This window comes from Fistularia commersonii, chromosome 16, assembly GCF_037954325.1.
Source record: "Fistularia commersonii isolate RoL2024-O1a breed Wild chromosome 16, RoL_Fcom_v1.0, whole genome shotgun sequence".
Taxonomy (NCBI): Eukaryota; Metazoa; Chordata; class Actinopteri; order Syngnathiformes; family Fistulariidae; genus Fistularia; species Fistularia commersonii.
Genome location: NC_141299.1, coordinates 11941416 through 11958902, shown reverse-complemented (window position 1 = coordinate 11958902; position 17487 = coordinate 11941416). Strand labels below are relative to the sequence as shown.

At 40.1% G+C, this 17487-nt stretch overlaps 1 protein-coding gene across 1 annotated transcript in view; it reads right to left on the bottom strand.

The window, feature by feature from the left end:
* insrb (insulin receptor b) overlaps positions 1-17487 on the bottom strand; it is a 75141-nt gene that overhangs the window by 39477 nt on the left and 18177 nt on the right. Inside the window, exon 2 of the mRNA XM_086162276.1 lies at positions 13987-14535. Coding sequence (XP_086018402.1) covers positions 13987-14535 — 549 coding nt within the window. The remainder of the gene's footprint in view (positions 1-13986; positions 14536-17487) is intronic.

The window sequence follows — 17487 nt, the reverse complement described above, 5'->3', positions numbered from 1 at the left end:
GTTAAATTATTTGAGATCGATCAAATTTTATGTCGTGCTGAAAATGACCAGTGGACCAAATAGTAGTATCATACAAGACTGCAACCTTTTTTAAGCCTTGTAAAGGAGTCTTGCACATAAAGTGTACATTTTTCCCAGTGCTCACTGATGTAAATTGACAGATCTCAATGGGTCGGAATTGTGAAATAAGAAATATTTTGAAATCCATCTGGTCATTGGTGCCTCCGGTGCAAATACTGAAAGCAGACTTGGGAGCCAAGGGATATCTTTGTTTCCAGCATTCCAACTTCCAAAATACTAAATCTTAAGGATGCAATCTTTATGTCAATTACATCATTCATTCAAGGTGAAAATGTTGAACAAAATCTCTTGATGAAATAGTAATTTTTTCCAATCATGCTACAGGCTGAGATTGCAGATGAAGATGTGGCAACATGACCTAAGAGCGCCCGCTAAAAAAATAGTGAGCCAATGATCTATGACAGGGAAAGAGTCCCCTTGAATCACCAACTATTTTGCGACTGTTAGAAGTGTCATCTCTGTCTGGGGTTCAGATTAGACAAAGAGAGGCGAGCACCTGTCTCAGGCCACCAAATTCTTCACATTAGTACATGCATAAGTACATGGGGTCATAAAAAGGGGGAGCAGGGTTTGTCATCCAAGTTATTCTGTGTATACATCAAAGATATGCAGTCCTGAGAACGGTCACAGAATTGTAAAAAAAAACTCATTTATTTATTCATCTCTATTTATCTATATCTATGCATATCTATGTCTATTTCGCCTATTCTGGCCAAACAGACCTGTACATTTTTTATTTTGTTACTTTCCTTGCCATAAAGTTGCTCTATCACTTGCTGTTAATCAGCCACGTTAACCCCTCCAGCACAAGTCAAACCGCCATTGATTGAAGTCCTGCTCTATTCCTCCTACAGCTTCCCATTTTTTGATCTAAGAGGAAACAAAATAAAAAAAGCAATGAAAAAATACTTTGGTCTCAACATACTTTGCCACCAAGCTTTCAGACTTTATACACTTTTAACAATTTTCTACCGTGTTCCACCCAAACAAGCCATGACCTTTGTCCCCAAATGCAGCCATCATCTCCCACTCAAATAATATCAGCTGAGGTCTGGTTTGTGTTCCCATAGAGTGGTTTAAGTCATACAACCTTTACGCACGCACATACGCACACACACTCTCGCCGGACCCCTTTTTGCCCATGAGCTACTACACCTGATTTGTTCAGATGAACTGGTCCCTCTCCTCAAATTTCCTGCCTGTACCGATTGACGCAGGCAGCAAGAACAGATAGGTGAGTGATAAAGGGGAAAACAGCAGAATTCCCCCTGGGGGTCTAAACTTTAATGCCATAAGCTATCACACATTTATTTCTTTTTTTACATACTTATTTTTCTCTCTGAATAAGTCTTCTCAGATGACTGGGACTTAATTGAAGTTCCAGAATTTTACTTTCTGTACTGAGTTATGTGTCCTTTAACAGTGTGACCAGTGGTACTCACTCTCAACTGCTATAAATTATTTTGGGTCCCATGCTTTGTGACCGTTCACCAGAAATATTGATTTGTTTGACCTAAGCAAATTATTCGGTAGTATACACTCTTCCGGCTTTCCAAAGATAGGATTCATGAGGGGTGGCTCTGAACTCATGTGCACTGCAACCCAATCCAGAATACCAGTGAAATGTAGATTGGAAAATCATCCTCATTATAAGCATGAAACTGTGTATAGAAAAGACAGGGCAGCACCATGTGTTTGGCTGACGAGCTGTGAGCAGGGAACCAGAGCAGGCCCTTTTTTAGTTGCAACAATGCCATCACAAGGCAGCAGACCCCGGAGAGAAGAGGCGGCAGCCAAGGCATTCTAAATATTAGCTGTGTTGAACGTCACTCTGCCTGGTGATACACACACAAACACATCGTTGTAAGAGAGGAGCTTACTAGCTCATAGGGTATTTTTGGATTGACCTGTGGTGCCATTCAGTGTCATCTTCAATCTAAATTGGGAGGCACAATTAATTGCAGAATTTTCTTTAAAAGAAGATATTTTGATTTGGGTGAATTTTTTTTTTAGATATATTTTGGAATCTTGGTAGCGCTTGAATTGGGGCCTCCATTCACTTCTATGAAAAGCTGCTCAGTGCTGCATGATGAAAATAATGTCAGTGTAGCTAAATGGGATGTTTCATAGCTTTCCTCAAAACTCTTTGACACCCACGTTTTCTTCCTGAAAGTCTATGGGGAAATTTTTTGGCCCCAGATGCAGCCAGAGTATTTTTAAGCTCTTGAACTTTCAGCTTTATGAATAAGAACTACTTCTCCAGCCAGGATTAAGGAGGGATGCTTCCGTACGCACATCTAGCTTGGCTAAGTTGTGTGTCATGAAGTCCTATTGATTTTTTCCACATGTCTTGAGGTGAGAAAATAAAGTGTTCCTTCTGGTAAGATGTCATGGATGAGCAGTTCTAAATGCCTTAAGTTACTAACTTTCGGCTTCATCACTGTAGATGTGCTGTATGTCGATACTGAAGCAGAGGATGTGGGAAGGAAGAAACATTCAACAATGGCAAGGGCTCTTAGATTGTCTATGACATGTTTAGCTTGTTGTGACGACGTTTGGTCTACCAATCACACGGTACAGTGAAGATAACATGTTTTGGCAAGAGAAAAAAAAAAAAAAAAGTCGCAGAAGGCCCTGTACATGTTGCCGAGACAATGAAAGAGAACAAGAGATTTAGTATCTGGTAGGCACATGGGAGGGGAATGACAGAGAGTGTTAAGAAGTTCCAGAGAACTCCTGAATCTTAAATGAGAATAAGCAACAAGCCCAGATTCCAACGGCCATGCAGCCTCCATAGCAATGCATTGACGTCAAGGAAGGAGTCAGGGATGCTTCAGATATCATGACATATGTCTTGCTGGGGTGTAAGGTAACAAAGTTAAAGCTAATAGAGGCTAAGTAAGCTGTTTTTTTTTTAATTTTTTATAGCCTTTGCCAAAGTATATTTGTTCCCTCTTCTCATTGACTTCAATAGTTAACATTTTGTGTTTGGTCAAGCATGCAGAGGGCAGAAAATTGATTGATAATAATAGATTATTCCCTTGGTCCTCAATATTGTCTAATATGTTAAGTGTGGGATTAGATGTTTTTTAAATAAGTATCTCTACAACAAATTCATGTTAATTGTCCCTTTTACTTGCTGTTTAATGGCAGTCAAAGGATAGTTCTTCCTTCAGTTACAGAATCGAAGAAGAAGGGGTGAAACATCTTCAAGTGACGAAATCTTAGTCCAGTTGCCACGACAAGAAGATTTCCACAAGAATTCAATATGCACTCAAACACACATATACTTATGCCATGTACCCTGTGGACAATTAACTATTCTATTTACACATGGACTCAATCAGCCATTATACAGACTTTTAACTGGGCGGCTGGCAGGGAGGGACTGACTTAATCTGTTAAGTGGACACTTGCATTCTCGCATACATTTCCTCTGAGAAGCATCTCAATATGCTTAGAATTTCAGCACATGTGGGATAGATGCCGTGAAGACACACAAAAGGCATGCAATACATAATTCTGGGGCAACACAAAAACAGAGCAGAACAAGAAGCAGGAAACACAGAGTTAGTCACTGTGCACTCGCACATCACAAATAGAAACTGTCTTACGCGAATAAAATACTGAAATTCATACTTTAGCCAAAAACACAGGATCTGTGGACAAACATGTTATGACCAATCATGTGGGGAGTAACTCAGATGTGCGCCAATCACAGACACACACACTGCAAATACGGCCATCTTTAGTAACAGGAGCCAGGGCTGACAAGTTTGGTCTATCATTTTGAGGCCCAGAAATTCCTGCATGTCTGCATACCACAATGTGCTGGGGGAAGGAAGGGGGAATGAAAGAGAGAGAGAAAGAGAGCAAAGCTAAAGAGCAGAGGGAGACAAGGGGAAAAAGAAACCAAGGAATCACTGAGGGAGGACCCTTAACTGAGGTGGAGCAACCAAAAGAGGAAGAGAAATGAGACAACAAAAAGACAACAAGAACATCATTTTCATTTTGTCTCATTAAATCAGTCTTTCAGCTATGTAGGATACTATTTGTGGATTTTGTATACAGTCAGATGACTTAATGTCTCAAACGCATGGTATAAACTATTCACATTCATTCCTTATATGGGCAATGCTCCATCCAAACATAGCCAAGAAAGGATGGTCAAGATGAATGGAAAATTTTACTTTTATCAATCCTGCAGCCGGTCCATTAGATATAGTCTGTCACTGTTTTGATATCAAATTTGGGTTTAGTGAGAAATATGTATAATTCCGCATCTATAGCTGTCATGCAACTTCATGACTAGAGTATACAATACTATTGAATGCCAGGGAGACATGCAGGATTTTGCATTTAATTTAACTTGACACATACAGAACCTGTCATCATCAAGGCAAGAGAAAAAGAGCAGGAGCAGCAGAACTAGAATTTCCACTTTGCGGTTGCATGCAGTCAAGTTTGAGTTTACATCCATGTCAGTCCAGTGTCCACAATCTATGCAGTCAAGACTTTGGAGGAAGTGAATGAAAGAAGACAGCTTCAGCCATCAGCTGTTTCACCAATATGGTCATTTTGTGACCTCTAGCCTCTCACGTTTACCCAAACCAGGGTTTGTCCCTTTTTCTTCTCTGTCTCAACTCATGAGCCAAACTAACTTTCACATAAACCTTTGGTACCAAATACTATTAGCCTGCTCATGTGTGAATGTAAGCCCTGTCAGCAATTTATGCAGGACATCATTTCCTGTGTCATTTCTGTGTAAATAGATACTATTGGATTGGTTTCACCGTAAATTCTTCAGTTTCCTTGTCCTACTCCAGAGTATAATTGTGTTCAGAAAGGATTTATCAGAAAGTGACTTTTTGGGAGAAATTATACAGATATGCAAATGTAACTAATAAAATACACAAAAAGTGTCATTGTTAATGAAATGCCAGATTCTCTCTTGCAGATTCTTACATCAGAAGAATTAAGAGAGTTTAACCTCCTCTGCAGAAACTCAGGTTAAAATTATATCAAGACACAGTTAACCTGGAATACTTGCGATCTGTGGTTATGAGCGGAAGAGCTTACACAGGTAATGATGGAGAAACAAGTCTCCCTGTATGTCTTTGGTGTGCCCAAACAACCGCACCTGTCCATGCTTCACACTGGCACATCCTCCCTTGCAGCTCCCATAGAATGTGTGACTCAACATGTGAACAAACACATGAGCATCTGTAGTTATGACCAGCAAATGGCTCAACGGTGTCTGGCCTCTACTGTTCTTCTTCTCCCTGACCCTTGACCTGGGTGGGTCAACCAGAGGTCACGCTCTCCAGAGAAAGCTTCCCTGCATCAGTCCTCTCACCCGAGAGAATCATATCACAATTATGGCTTTAAATATTCTGGACCTTTGCAGTTCCCTGATAAAACAGAATGATGCTTCTTTCCCAGATAGTCGACATATTGCCCTGTGAACACTATATCCTGAGCGCAGAAATCCACTCAACGGTTCAAGGAAAACATATTTCTGGAAAAGACAAGGACATGATATTCAGTGAAGTGTGCTCAGTCTGGACAAAACAGCACGGAAAGAGTCGGGCTTGGAAGCAACTTCAAGGATGGGGAGGTCAAACAAGGATAAACAAGTTCAACTCAGGAGAATCAAATATTAGACACACAAAGTCCATTTCCAGCAGTGAGTATTGAGATTCAAAAGAGTATTGGCATTTCTTCCTCCAAACACACAACTAATGTGGATGCAGTAACCAAGTACAAAAGATGGCCCAAGGAAGATCTAGCATGTTCTTGTATGTAATATCAAACTATTACCACTCTGTAAGAGGGAATAAAATGTGCAGACTGTGTACAGACCAATTTTCTTTGTTCAAATAAACAAATGGAACACAGAGTTGTACTGTTTCAAACATGAAATATCAGATGAGTATGAACTCCACAACCCACCTTGAAAAAAATCTGAACCTGTGGGAAACACAGCTTTCCCAGGAAGGTGATGCAACAAAATTCTTGAGAATGTTAAATATCCAAATATCCCACCAAAACCTTTCAGCTGAGGTGTTGTACCACCTCAAAGGCCACCCATGAAATTCCAAGAATGTGAAAAAGCATTAGCATCACATACTCCAAATAAAGTACATATTAACTGTAGTTGCAGGGTTTGTTAAGCCTCTATCAAAGGTCTGGGATTGTAAGGTGAGCATCTTTGCCCTGGCGTCACTGAACACAAGCAGCTGGCTATTATGCACATATAGACTTTCTTCCACTTCCACTTCACTACAGCTGATGTGAGATGTGGTAGCAATGTAATGGTAAAAATAAAAAGATAAAAAGTGAAAATTTCAGTAAGAGCCAGACGGACGTTGAGGGTCGAAGGATATAATCATCTGATCTTTCTTTCCTTCCTTCCTTTTATTGTCTGTCAGGTAATGCAATATTCCCTGCCCTCTCTTTTCCTGTTAGTTTTCCCCCAGGGTAAAGTTGTTGAGCTCAGCAGCAGGAAGAGCCTTGGACAAAGGCAGGAAGTAATAAGGAAGTCCTTTCAGACCGCTTAGGCCACTTGCCTGTCAACATGGTTTCCTGAACAACTTGCACACAGTTTTTTTAAACACAAGTGTATTTACACAAATTACTTCAGCAAAAGGTATTATACAACATGCAAAATCAGCGATGGATCAGCTGGACCATCAATCCCAAAAACAGGATACACAATACAACAAGAGTATGTACACAACTTGTTCCAGCGTAGTGGTATCCTCAGAAGACCTTTACAAAACACGCTAACATCCTTTTGTAGAACAATGAACAGCACTTTCCATGAGTTCTACTTGTGTGCATTTATCCTCTACTTGGCTCTGTGTGCCCATGTGTGTTAGTTGTTCATGTATCAAACTGTGTACTGTTGCACTTGCATATGCACGCATGTAGAGCAGGATGTGGGAGTGTCAATCCATTGATTGGCTGGAAAAGAGCTTTCCAGATCCCCTGGTGTGCTCGGCTTGAACAAACCGCCTACAACTACAGTCCCGGCACCAATGGAGTTGGCTAAGATAACCACACAAAGTAACATGCACATAACTGATATCTACTAATCATAGTTAATTTGGGTTTATTAACAAGGATACAAGCTGCCAGAAGGAAAAGAGTACAATTACTAGCACTCCATCTGTCTCAGTATTTTTCCTTCTTTCTCTAGTCTTCCCATCACGTACAGGTTTTGATTTTCCTTACCCTACAAGATATTCAAGAGTTTTTTAACACTGGGGACTCTGTACAAATGTAAGACAAGACATCACCGAAAACATTTAATAATGACGAATAAAACAACACCACAGAAGAGCTTAACAGTTTCTATGGCAATAAATCAAGTGACAAATTAATTATTTTTTTAAAGTAGACTCTCCAGCATGTATATTTATACTTTAGGAGTGTGGCACTATCAGGTTCAAAGCAATTGCAGCTCCCTAACTGTCTCCTTAACACAACTTGTAAAGACGACATCATGTTACCAACATTTTTTTTCATCCAAATGAACAGCAGACAGAAAAGAAAAGCGTTTATGATTCAATTAGTTAGTTTGGTATTACATTTTAATGCAGCCTCAGGCAGCATGGCCAAGCCAGAGTCTTCCTGAGCTGGTCCCAAGCCCAAATAAATGCAGAGGGTTGCATCAGGAAGGCCATCCGGCAAAAAACTGTTGCCAAAGTCAAACATGTGAATCAAACCTAATAATCTCATACCAAATCGGTCGAGGCCCGGGTTAACAACCGCCACTGGTACCGATGACCAACATGGTACCAGTGGAAATTGGGCAACAGTGGGTCGAAGAAGGAGAGGAGGAAGGTGTGTTCAGAAGCAGAGTGAGAAGAAAAAAGGCAAGAGTCTGTGAGAGAGTAGGGACTTTGGATATTGGTACTATGACAGGAAAAGGTAGAGAGTTGGTCAACAAGATGCAGAGAAGGAAGGTGTGTGTGTGTCCAGGAGAGCAGGTGGAAAGGTAGTAAGGCTATAAGCTTAGGAGCTGACTGTACCATAATGGCACTGACAGGAAGAGAAATGGAGTACTTATCTTTAAGGAGGAGTTTGTTAGGAATGTTCTGGAGCTGAAAAGAATGTCAGATAGACGGATGAGTCTGAAACTAGAAACTGAAGGTGTGATGCTCAGTGTTATTAGCGGCTATGCCCTGTAGGTGGGATGTGGGTTAGAGGAGGAGAAGTTCTGGTATGAGTTAGATGAAGTGATGCAGAATATCTCCAGATATGAGAGTGGTAATTGGTGCAGATTTCAATGGGCATGTTGGTGCAGACAATAGAGGGGATGGAAGAAGTGATGGGCAGATTTGGTATACACGATAGGACAGATGGTGGTAGACTTTGTGAATGGAAATGGCTGAAGTGAACATTTTTTTACAGAAAAGGATGGGACATCGGGTAACTTGTAAGAGGTAGACAGGTAGACTACATCTTGTATGGACGAGGTAACCTGAAAGAGATCAGTAAATGCAAAGTAGTTGTAGGTGAGAGTGAAGCCAGACAGCATAGGGTGGTGGTTTGTAAGATGACTGGTGACAAGGAAAATCCAGAGGACAAAGGCCGCACAAAGGACAAAGTAGTGGAAGCTGAAAAGGGAGGAGTTGAGAGAGGCTCTGGGTGGTCAGGGAGAGTGACCAGATGACAGAACAACTGCCGCGAATGTGATCAGGGAGGCAGGTGGGATAGTCCGCATTTGTGAACAGCAGTATGGCTTCATGTCTAGAAAGAATAGTACAGATACTGTATTTGGTTTGAGAATGCTAATAGAGAAGTACAGAGAAGGCCAGAGGGAGCTGCACTGCTTTTTTGTAGACCTAGAAAAAGCATATAACAGGGTGCCAAGCACTCTCGAATTGTATGGGCAAGTCTGGAGTAGCAGAGAAGTATGTCAGACTGGTGCAGAACATGTATGCTAGCTTTGAGACAGTGATAGGCGTGCTGTAGGGGTAACAGAGAAGTTCAAGGTGGAGATGGGACTACATCAGGGATCAGCTCTGAACCCCTTCTTGTTTGCACTGTTGATGGACAGGTTGACAGATTAGGTTAGACAGAAATCTCCATGGACAATGATGTTTGTGGATGACATTGTGATCTGTAGTGAGAGCAGAGAACAGGTTGAAGAAAATCTAGAGAGGTGGAGGTATGCTCTGGAAAGGAGAGGAATGAAGGTTAGTCGCAGCAAGACCGAGTATATGTGTGTGAATGAGAGGAACCCGGGTGGAACGGTGAGGCTACAGGGAGTGGAATAAGAAGTTGGAGGATTTCAGGTACTTGGGGTCAACAGTCCAGAGCAACGGAGAGTGAGGAAAAGAGGTGAAGAGATGGGTTCAAGCAGGTTAGAATGGTGCTGCCAGGCAGGAGGTCTAGAGGAAGGCCAAAGAGAAGATTTATGTACATGGTGAGATAAGAAGGTGAAGGTAGTTGGTGTGAAAGAGGAGGTTACAGAGAATAGGGTTTGATGGAGATGGTTGATTAGCTGTGGCGACCCCTGAAGGGAAAAGCAGAAAGAAGAAGAAGGAGTAGTCGTTTTGTATTACATTTTCTGACAAATTATTTCTTCTGAATTGGGGGGAAATCATTTTACAAAAATCGTGGCACTTGAGCTTTATCCAAAGGTGGGCCTTGATTGTTACCGGACATATAGCCACAGGAAAAACTAACATGCTCAGATTGAACCTCTCAGTATCACGCTTACGGTCTGTGTGTCAAACAGGAAGCATCCAGGAGGTATTCTCACCAGATACACAAAGTACTTTACTCATATGTTTTTAATGCAAAGGAGTAACAGTTCAACTCAAAGGTCTCTGTGAATGTGTGTGCTCCTCACCCTCAAAAGTATAACCATCCTTTAGAGGAAACTAAATATCAGTTTCTATCCACAGCATTCCTTTTTCCCAGCACTACCTAGAGATTGACAACATAGGTGAAGGATAGACTATAAATAGACGAGTAAACTGGAAGCTTTCTTTTCTTGCTTAGCTTCTTCGGTATCGCATAAGCCCTGTGGATCGCTCACAACACTGTTAAAGCTGCAGTGATCAACCGATCAAACTTAGGGTCCATTCCCATCTCAACACATGAACAGTATACATGGAAACACCTGGGCTCCTTCACCAGGGCAGGGAACCATTGTTTCTGACAAGCAGGTCATGACTCTAATCCCTACCGCTTAACATTCTGCTAACATACAATCCGCATAGAGCCCCTGTGAACCCTGCAGGAGTTGAAGTTCACATATCAGCAGGAAAGTCATTGACTACTTTTTATGTAATCACAATCTCTCTGCCTGAGTGGTTCCCAGATCTATTTACAGTGCATCCTCGCTCATTCATAATTTCTGTTCATTTGCATGCAAAATTCAAGGTTTGGACCTGTAACATTTGATTGCGAAATGGTTAGTCAAACCACTGAGAAACAGCACCCTCAAATTGGAAATGATAAACCTGACACCTTGGCATTGGCCTCTGATATACATGATGTGCAAAGAAACACAAACAAAAACAAAATATTTAAACCAGCATGTGCTGTTCATGTAGGTGACTGGCGCTTGTCAGGAAAAAAAAAACATGAGAAGAGCAGTTTTCATTGCTAGTCCTCAAAATACATTCCTGGGGACCGCATCAGTGACCGCATGTTTTTGATATAATAATTCACACACATGCACGCACAGTCAGCTAGGAAAACCATAAACATGCCACAAACACGTTGCAGTTTTTGCTTCAACTACAGAAAGTGTAATATAAACTGTCAACTCCCAGTCCATCTTTAGAGTTCTTGTTTTGGTGACAAGCCTGTTGTTATAGTCCGCCAGGACAAGAAAAAGAGAAGAGACAGAAAGGGACACTGGATGCCACCTAAACAAAGATATGTTTAAAAATAAGATGCTGGGCCAGCTAAGTGCTCTTGTTTGTTAGTGGTTAAAAGCCAACTGCACGCTTCATTGAGCACTCCCATCCTTATTACTGTCCTTTTCTTCCACTCTTTAGCCACCTCGAGCTTGGCAGCTTGCCATTTTGGCAAAAGTGTATATGTGCGTAGTTGTTGAATCTTTGCCCGTGTGTGTACCTGGGAGCCAAACTTTGAAAAACACCGCCATGTTTGTTTTGCTCTATTTATTTTGCTTTGCCCAACCCCTCCATGTCACCTATTGGCCTCTTCATTCGACCTAAGCGTCACCAGAAGACTACCTATTGCATTTGAATGCAAAAGACAAAGATTAAAAAAAAATATATAATAGCCATAATGTGTACGGTAAAGATTACCAGATGAGGTAATATGAAACAATGGCAGTGGGTTATGATGTTTAACTCATGCACAAAAACAATTAAGTAATAAATAAAATTGTAATACAGGCAAAAACAATTACGTAATACATTAATTAGTAATACAGGCAAAAATTTAAAAAATTTGACATTTTGTCAGCATGTCTAGATTCAATTTTATATCAACCAATTATTGTCTCCATGAACAGAACATGAGCTTTCAGCTCCATGTCAGTATATCCCTCACAAGTTGAGTAATAGGGACAACCTCCTTGTCTAATCCATGTTCCACGCTTCAGTATCTGTGTTGCAAAACCATTTCATATGACAGATGTTGACACATTTAAAACTAATTGCCAGCATAGGTGACAGACTAAAAACTGTTTGTGTTATGCACAAAGTAACCTATCACATGTGGCCTTTGTCAGCTGGGAGCTGGGTCATAAGTGTTTATTTGTGTTTGCCTGAAAACAATCACAGCAAACAACAGAGCATGTAGGTGCAGGCAAAGTTAACTCTGGCCTCCAAGGTGTTCTTTCCTTCTGCTCGTGTGTGTATTTCTTTGTGCTGGTTGTGCAAGCATCGTGCAGGCTGGGGTCTGTAGAGAGGTTTGTGCTATGTATGAGGAGGAGACACACCTAAACAGCAACCTCAAAGATGTTTTTTCATCTATGATTATCATTCATAGTTCAAGTCTGACTGTAGGTTATGATACAATACAATGCGTCTGTTTCAAGAAAATATGAGAAAGTTCACATTTAAATTTAGTCCTCTTGCCTCATTCTATCAGATGACAATTTCAATTGACAGGGTATTTTACTTCATCACATTTAAATCACAACAAAAAACTATCAACTCTATCTGGGTAGTTCTTATCACGCTGGTTACATCATGCACGGTATTGTGGATGGGCAAGATTCATCCACAGTCATACATGTCCTATGGCTTGTATGCATGTGACAGTATACCAGAAATCTTGCTCTCAGATCTAACACTTCTACCTTTCTGCCTTGTTAAAGTTCTGCTGCAAAATGAAACTCCTGATCCTTGGACAATAAATTATTCTTTTGACTTCGGGTTCTCCATGGGGGTGTGCAGGCTTAGACGCAAAATGGCTTGGGTAAGGAGTTGCTTCAAACATATTTAATCTGCCTTATTCCAGGCAAACAGACACACAGAGCAACACCATAAATTGTAATTGCAATATATTAAACTAGGAGGCTTTGAAATATCTGTTGATGCCTTGAATTTTATTGAGGTTATAACTATGCATTAAACAGACAACCACCCCCTAATCTCATTCTGCTTGTCCACAAAAGCAAGAAAACTAAGTCTACATTCAATTGCATAGCAAAGACTCAGTCACTTATGACTATGGGGGTGATTGTTTTATAAATATTTGTAATTGTACATTGAATGTTTTTAATCATCAACTAATTTATGTTTATCAGATGACATCTGGTTTGTTCCCGAATGGTCAACCCTGTTTGTATTTAAAACCACACCCTGTACACAAAGTGACGTTTAATCCCATAAGAACACACGTCTGAATTATTCTGTGAGCGCATGTGTGACTGTGAGTGCATGCCTGTGTGGGGAATAGGCAAGGATGGATGCTATTTCCTGTATTACTTTCCCCAACAATAAGATCTGGCATAGAAATGAGGAGCCAACATTATATGAAGGCTGTAACAGTCAATGTTTAAGTAAAAACACTGCCAGGGTTATTGTTCTTTGAATGCTTTCCTTTCTGTCAGACACAGAGGCAGAGGAGCAAAAACAACAAAAGCTATAATCACCTTCAAAAAAATAATAAGCATTCTCTCTGTGTGTCTTACAATAGACACCATTCTCTATGTTTATGGTAAGGGAGGAAAGACTGACTGACTGACTGACACACTGGAAAGCTAGTTGGCTACAGCACCAAGGAACTCCAAATTTGATTCAAAAAAGGTGGGAAAATACAAAAATGTGTACCGTACTTCTTACCCATTTCCACAAACTCAAGCCCCGATGCTTTCATTGGACTGTTTCCATGATGCCTTCCTTTGTGTTTGTTTCTTTACTCAACAATACAGTAGTTACTCCATACACTAAGCAGTTCCTGAGCCTGTAATTAAAGGCAGCTTGCCCACAAAGCTCCAGTCAAGGAATACTAATCAGAGGACATGCCCAGGACAACTAACTGCTGATATCGCTAGCGAGACAGCGCACCATACGAATCATTATCGAAATTAAAATAATCAGTATTGCCGATCAATTTCCAGGAGGAAATATCCACAGTGCGTAGATATATAGTGGTTTGTAGAGGGCCGATTGACTGCATGATGGATATTGTGAGTGCATACTTCAATTATCAATGGGGATGGATCATATTCTTTGTTAGTATTTTGTATGGTGATTCAATTTCTCGAGCAATATCAATTCTCAAATTGTTGTATGGATAGATTAATTGTCTTAAAAATCCCCAAAGGTAGCTAATTTATAACCTTCTTAGAATATAATATAATAGAATAGAATAGAATATTCCTTTAATTGTCCCACAGTGGGCGTATTTCAAGTTCCTTGCGTATAAAGATCACTATACACATCCAAATACACTTACTTCTCTGACAATGGTTCTGTGACCAGCAGCGTCCCCTGAAGTGCCCGTTGATTGTGTTCTGCAGGCAGGTGGTTTGACCTTGGGCTGTGCCAGGACACACATCGCCGCACTCCCTGTCATTCTTATTGGCCACAATGTAGTTGTCCTCCATCGAATCCAGGATCTTGGACCAGTCCAGAGTGGCCAGGTAGCAGAGGTCAGGATTTTTCTCTATCCTCACAGCACCCCTGGTGATGTTCATGAGACTGTAAAGGCCCACCTCCTTCAGTTGCAGCATCTCATAAATAACAAGAGCATAATTGAAGAACAGGTTGTTGCCACGGATGACAGTCAGGTTAGGGAAAATTTGAGTGAGGGTCTCAAGGCCATAGACCCTGAACAGAAGGACATAGTCTGTCACTACTCGTAACTTCGGATAGGTAAGGCCCCGAAAGTCTTCAGTCTTGGTCTTAAACATGAGCAGGATCTTCAAGTGGCCCTCGATGATGGTACAGTTCTCCAGTGACTGGAGGTTGGTCACATTGTTCCGGATATCCTTGCTCTGGCAAACTAGAAGGAAACAGAGACAAAACATAAGACAGGAGAATTTACACTTAATCTACAACTGCAAATAGCATGGAACAATACTGAGTAGGCATCATTGAATTAGCTTGACTTCGGTTAACAGTATTATTTGAGAAGTGCCCTCAATTTGTAGCTACACAGAAGCATCCAGTTATAATCGTTACCAGAACTTTTTTCCCAATAAAGCTGTTAAATAATTAGTGTTTTCTGAGGCAAAACCATTCATGGAGGAGCGTCTGTCAAGTCCCCTCTACAATATGGCAGGCCACAAGCACTTTCTCTCAGCCTCGTATACACTCATTTACAAGTCTCCAACTTCCTTTGCTGCTGCAGTATTTCTCTAAGGATTAAATTATTGTATACACTGGGTGATCTGAATGATACAGGCATGAAAGGGTTAACAGGAATGAAGCCTGGAAGCAAAATGCTTATCCATGCTCATTCATACTCTAGTTGACACACACACACACACACACACACACACACACACACACACACACACACACACACACACACACACACACACACACACACACACACACTAAAGGAGTGGAGAATTCATTAAGGGACAGTTACTGAAGGAGATGGATAGTCGTACATGGCATGCTACTTTTGCCTGCTATAAATTCTGTGAAATTTATATTTCCAACGCATGAAGTCAGAAAGTTTGAGCTTATCTTTTAAAGGTAGAAAACAAACAATTGTATGCTTCAAAACAAATGTTATCTAGTCAACTTGCCTCTTTCATTCAAGCAGTTATTAATACCAGGGAGTTCAAAGCCTAAAAAGGAATGATTCATTGCTTGACAAAGCAATCTGACAATTGATGTTGGACAAGCAGAGTTTAACAGAGATGTGCATTTGGAAAAATGCACAAGAATGCAGTTACAATCATTATTGTCAATACACATAATCGGTGAGACAGGTACTAATTTGTTTGACTGACTAAATCGCGTACGGCCTAAAATGGATGGTTATTGACAAAAGGAAAAACGGAAGAAGACGTGAGTGCAACTTCTTCAAAGGTAATTCAATTTTTTTTTTTTCTACAATGACAAGAAACCAATGTTGGGTTAGCTCCAGAGTCATTATATGAAAAGTAAAACATTGCTGTACAACTTAACTTGGAGTGTCGGCACAAGCCATTGAAAATACCAAGGAGATCATTCATGAAAAAATTAAATGTTTAATTTGATTTGTAAATCCCACTATTCCATTACTGGAGGGAAAAGAACAATTTGCAAAAACAATGATCCTCATTCAAATCATTGCCATATTTGTATTTTTCTTGATAAACTTGAAAAGTTGTAAGTTTGAAAAAGAAAAGTACATTGCCTAATAATTAAATCATTTTTAACTGAAACTCAATCCTAGCTTTGTCTAATTAATGAAGGGCAGGGCACTATAAACAGTATTTGCTAGCGTGAAAACAAGACCGAGAGGTAAAGAATTTCAAAAACAAACTTTAAAAAAGGTGGGTCTTTAATGTTTCGGGCAAGAAGAAATCAAAAATGCCAAAAGCATGTTTCTTGTTTGAAATATTACCCTATGAGATGCCTGCTGTTTCAGACAGTAAATTCGAAATACACGCACACTGGGGGGAAAAAAAATGCGAACTAATCAAATCATGCATCTGATAACATCTGATAACATCTCAAACTGCCGAATCTGGAGAAGTTAACAATCATGCCAGCAGTACTAACTGTTCCGCGTAGCATTATAGCAGAGGGCTAAAGTTTTTCCTCTTTATTTTTTGTCAATTATTTCAGACATAACTATAAATCCCACAAAATAAGGTAAAAAAAAACTCTGTCAAAAGGCTACAGCCACCCAGTTGTAATATAAAACTATTTTGCTACATTACACCCTTCCATCCAGCATTTATAAACGCCTTTAGAGGGAACAGAAACATTGCCATTCTTGTGTCCAAAAAAATAAAAGTGATTAAATTTGAATGGGCAACCAATGAGAAAAAGGATGACACGGGCACCAGTGGAGGCATTATTTATTGGTCATGACGTGTCCTTGTCTGATTCATCACACAGCTGTCATATGACCCTTTTCCAGAAATAACAAACAACATCTGCCTTGCCTACCAGTTGTTAATTTAACATGGGTAATGAATTACAAGCACTGCTGACCTTGTTGCATTTGCTAGTAGCGGTTGTGCAGTAGTATTCTACATTTTACACCCAATTACGGCAGACAAGCACAGGTGGCTTCTTATTCAAGCAGACTGTTCCCATGTTCAGCAGAGCTATCAGCTTTTAAGCAGAGCGCAGAATTTAGATGAGAAAATGAGCTCCCTGGTGGATTAATTTTATCAACAGCGTTGTTGCTCAAGAAGAATAGAAATATCAACACTGTTCAATATCAAAAAATACTACTTCCACAAGATGAAAAAAGGATAAAAAAATAAATCAGGGTGACTAGAAGTAGAAAAGTTGTATCACTTTAGCAATAATGATTTACACTGCCAAGTCACTACTGCTTTTGGAAACAACCTGGCTGGTTGTTTAAGGCATTATTCGAAAATTTAAAAGCTTCTATGGCAAACACAATCTAGGCAATGCTGTACAAAAATCACTGTACAAAAATCTAAATGAAATTCTCTTTACTTTTTCTTTCCACCTTTACTAACAGTCCACAGAATATAATATCTCTTGTTACTAGGTACTAACAAAAAAAATTCAGAAGTGGACACATACAGCCAGTGAATGTGAATGGTAATAGAATACATAGTATATTTTGTAGTAAAAGTATATTCCTTCAAATGGTGTTAAAGTGTGTTCTTGGACATAGGTTATGTCAAAGAAAAGGTGTTCTTGGGAAAAGGTTATGTCCAAGTACATATTTTATTATGAATTAGTGTTGCTATGGCAAAGGCCCTGTAATTGACCATGTCGGTCAAATATTTATGAGCTAATCAACTTGGAT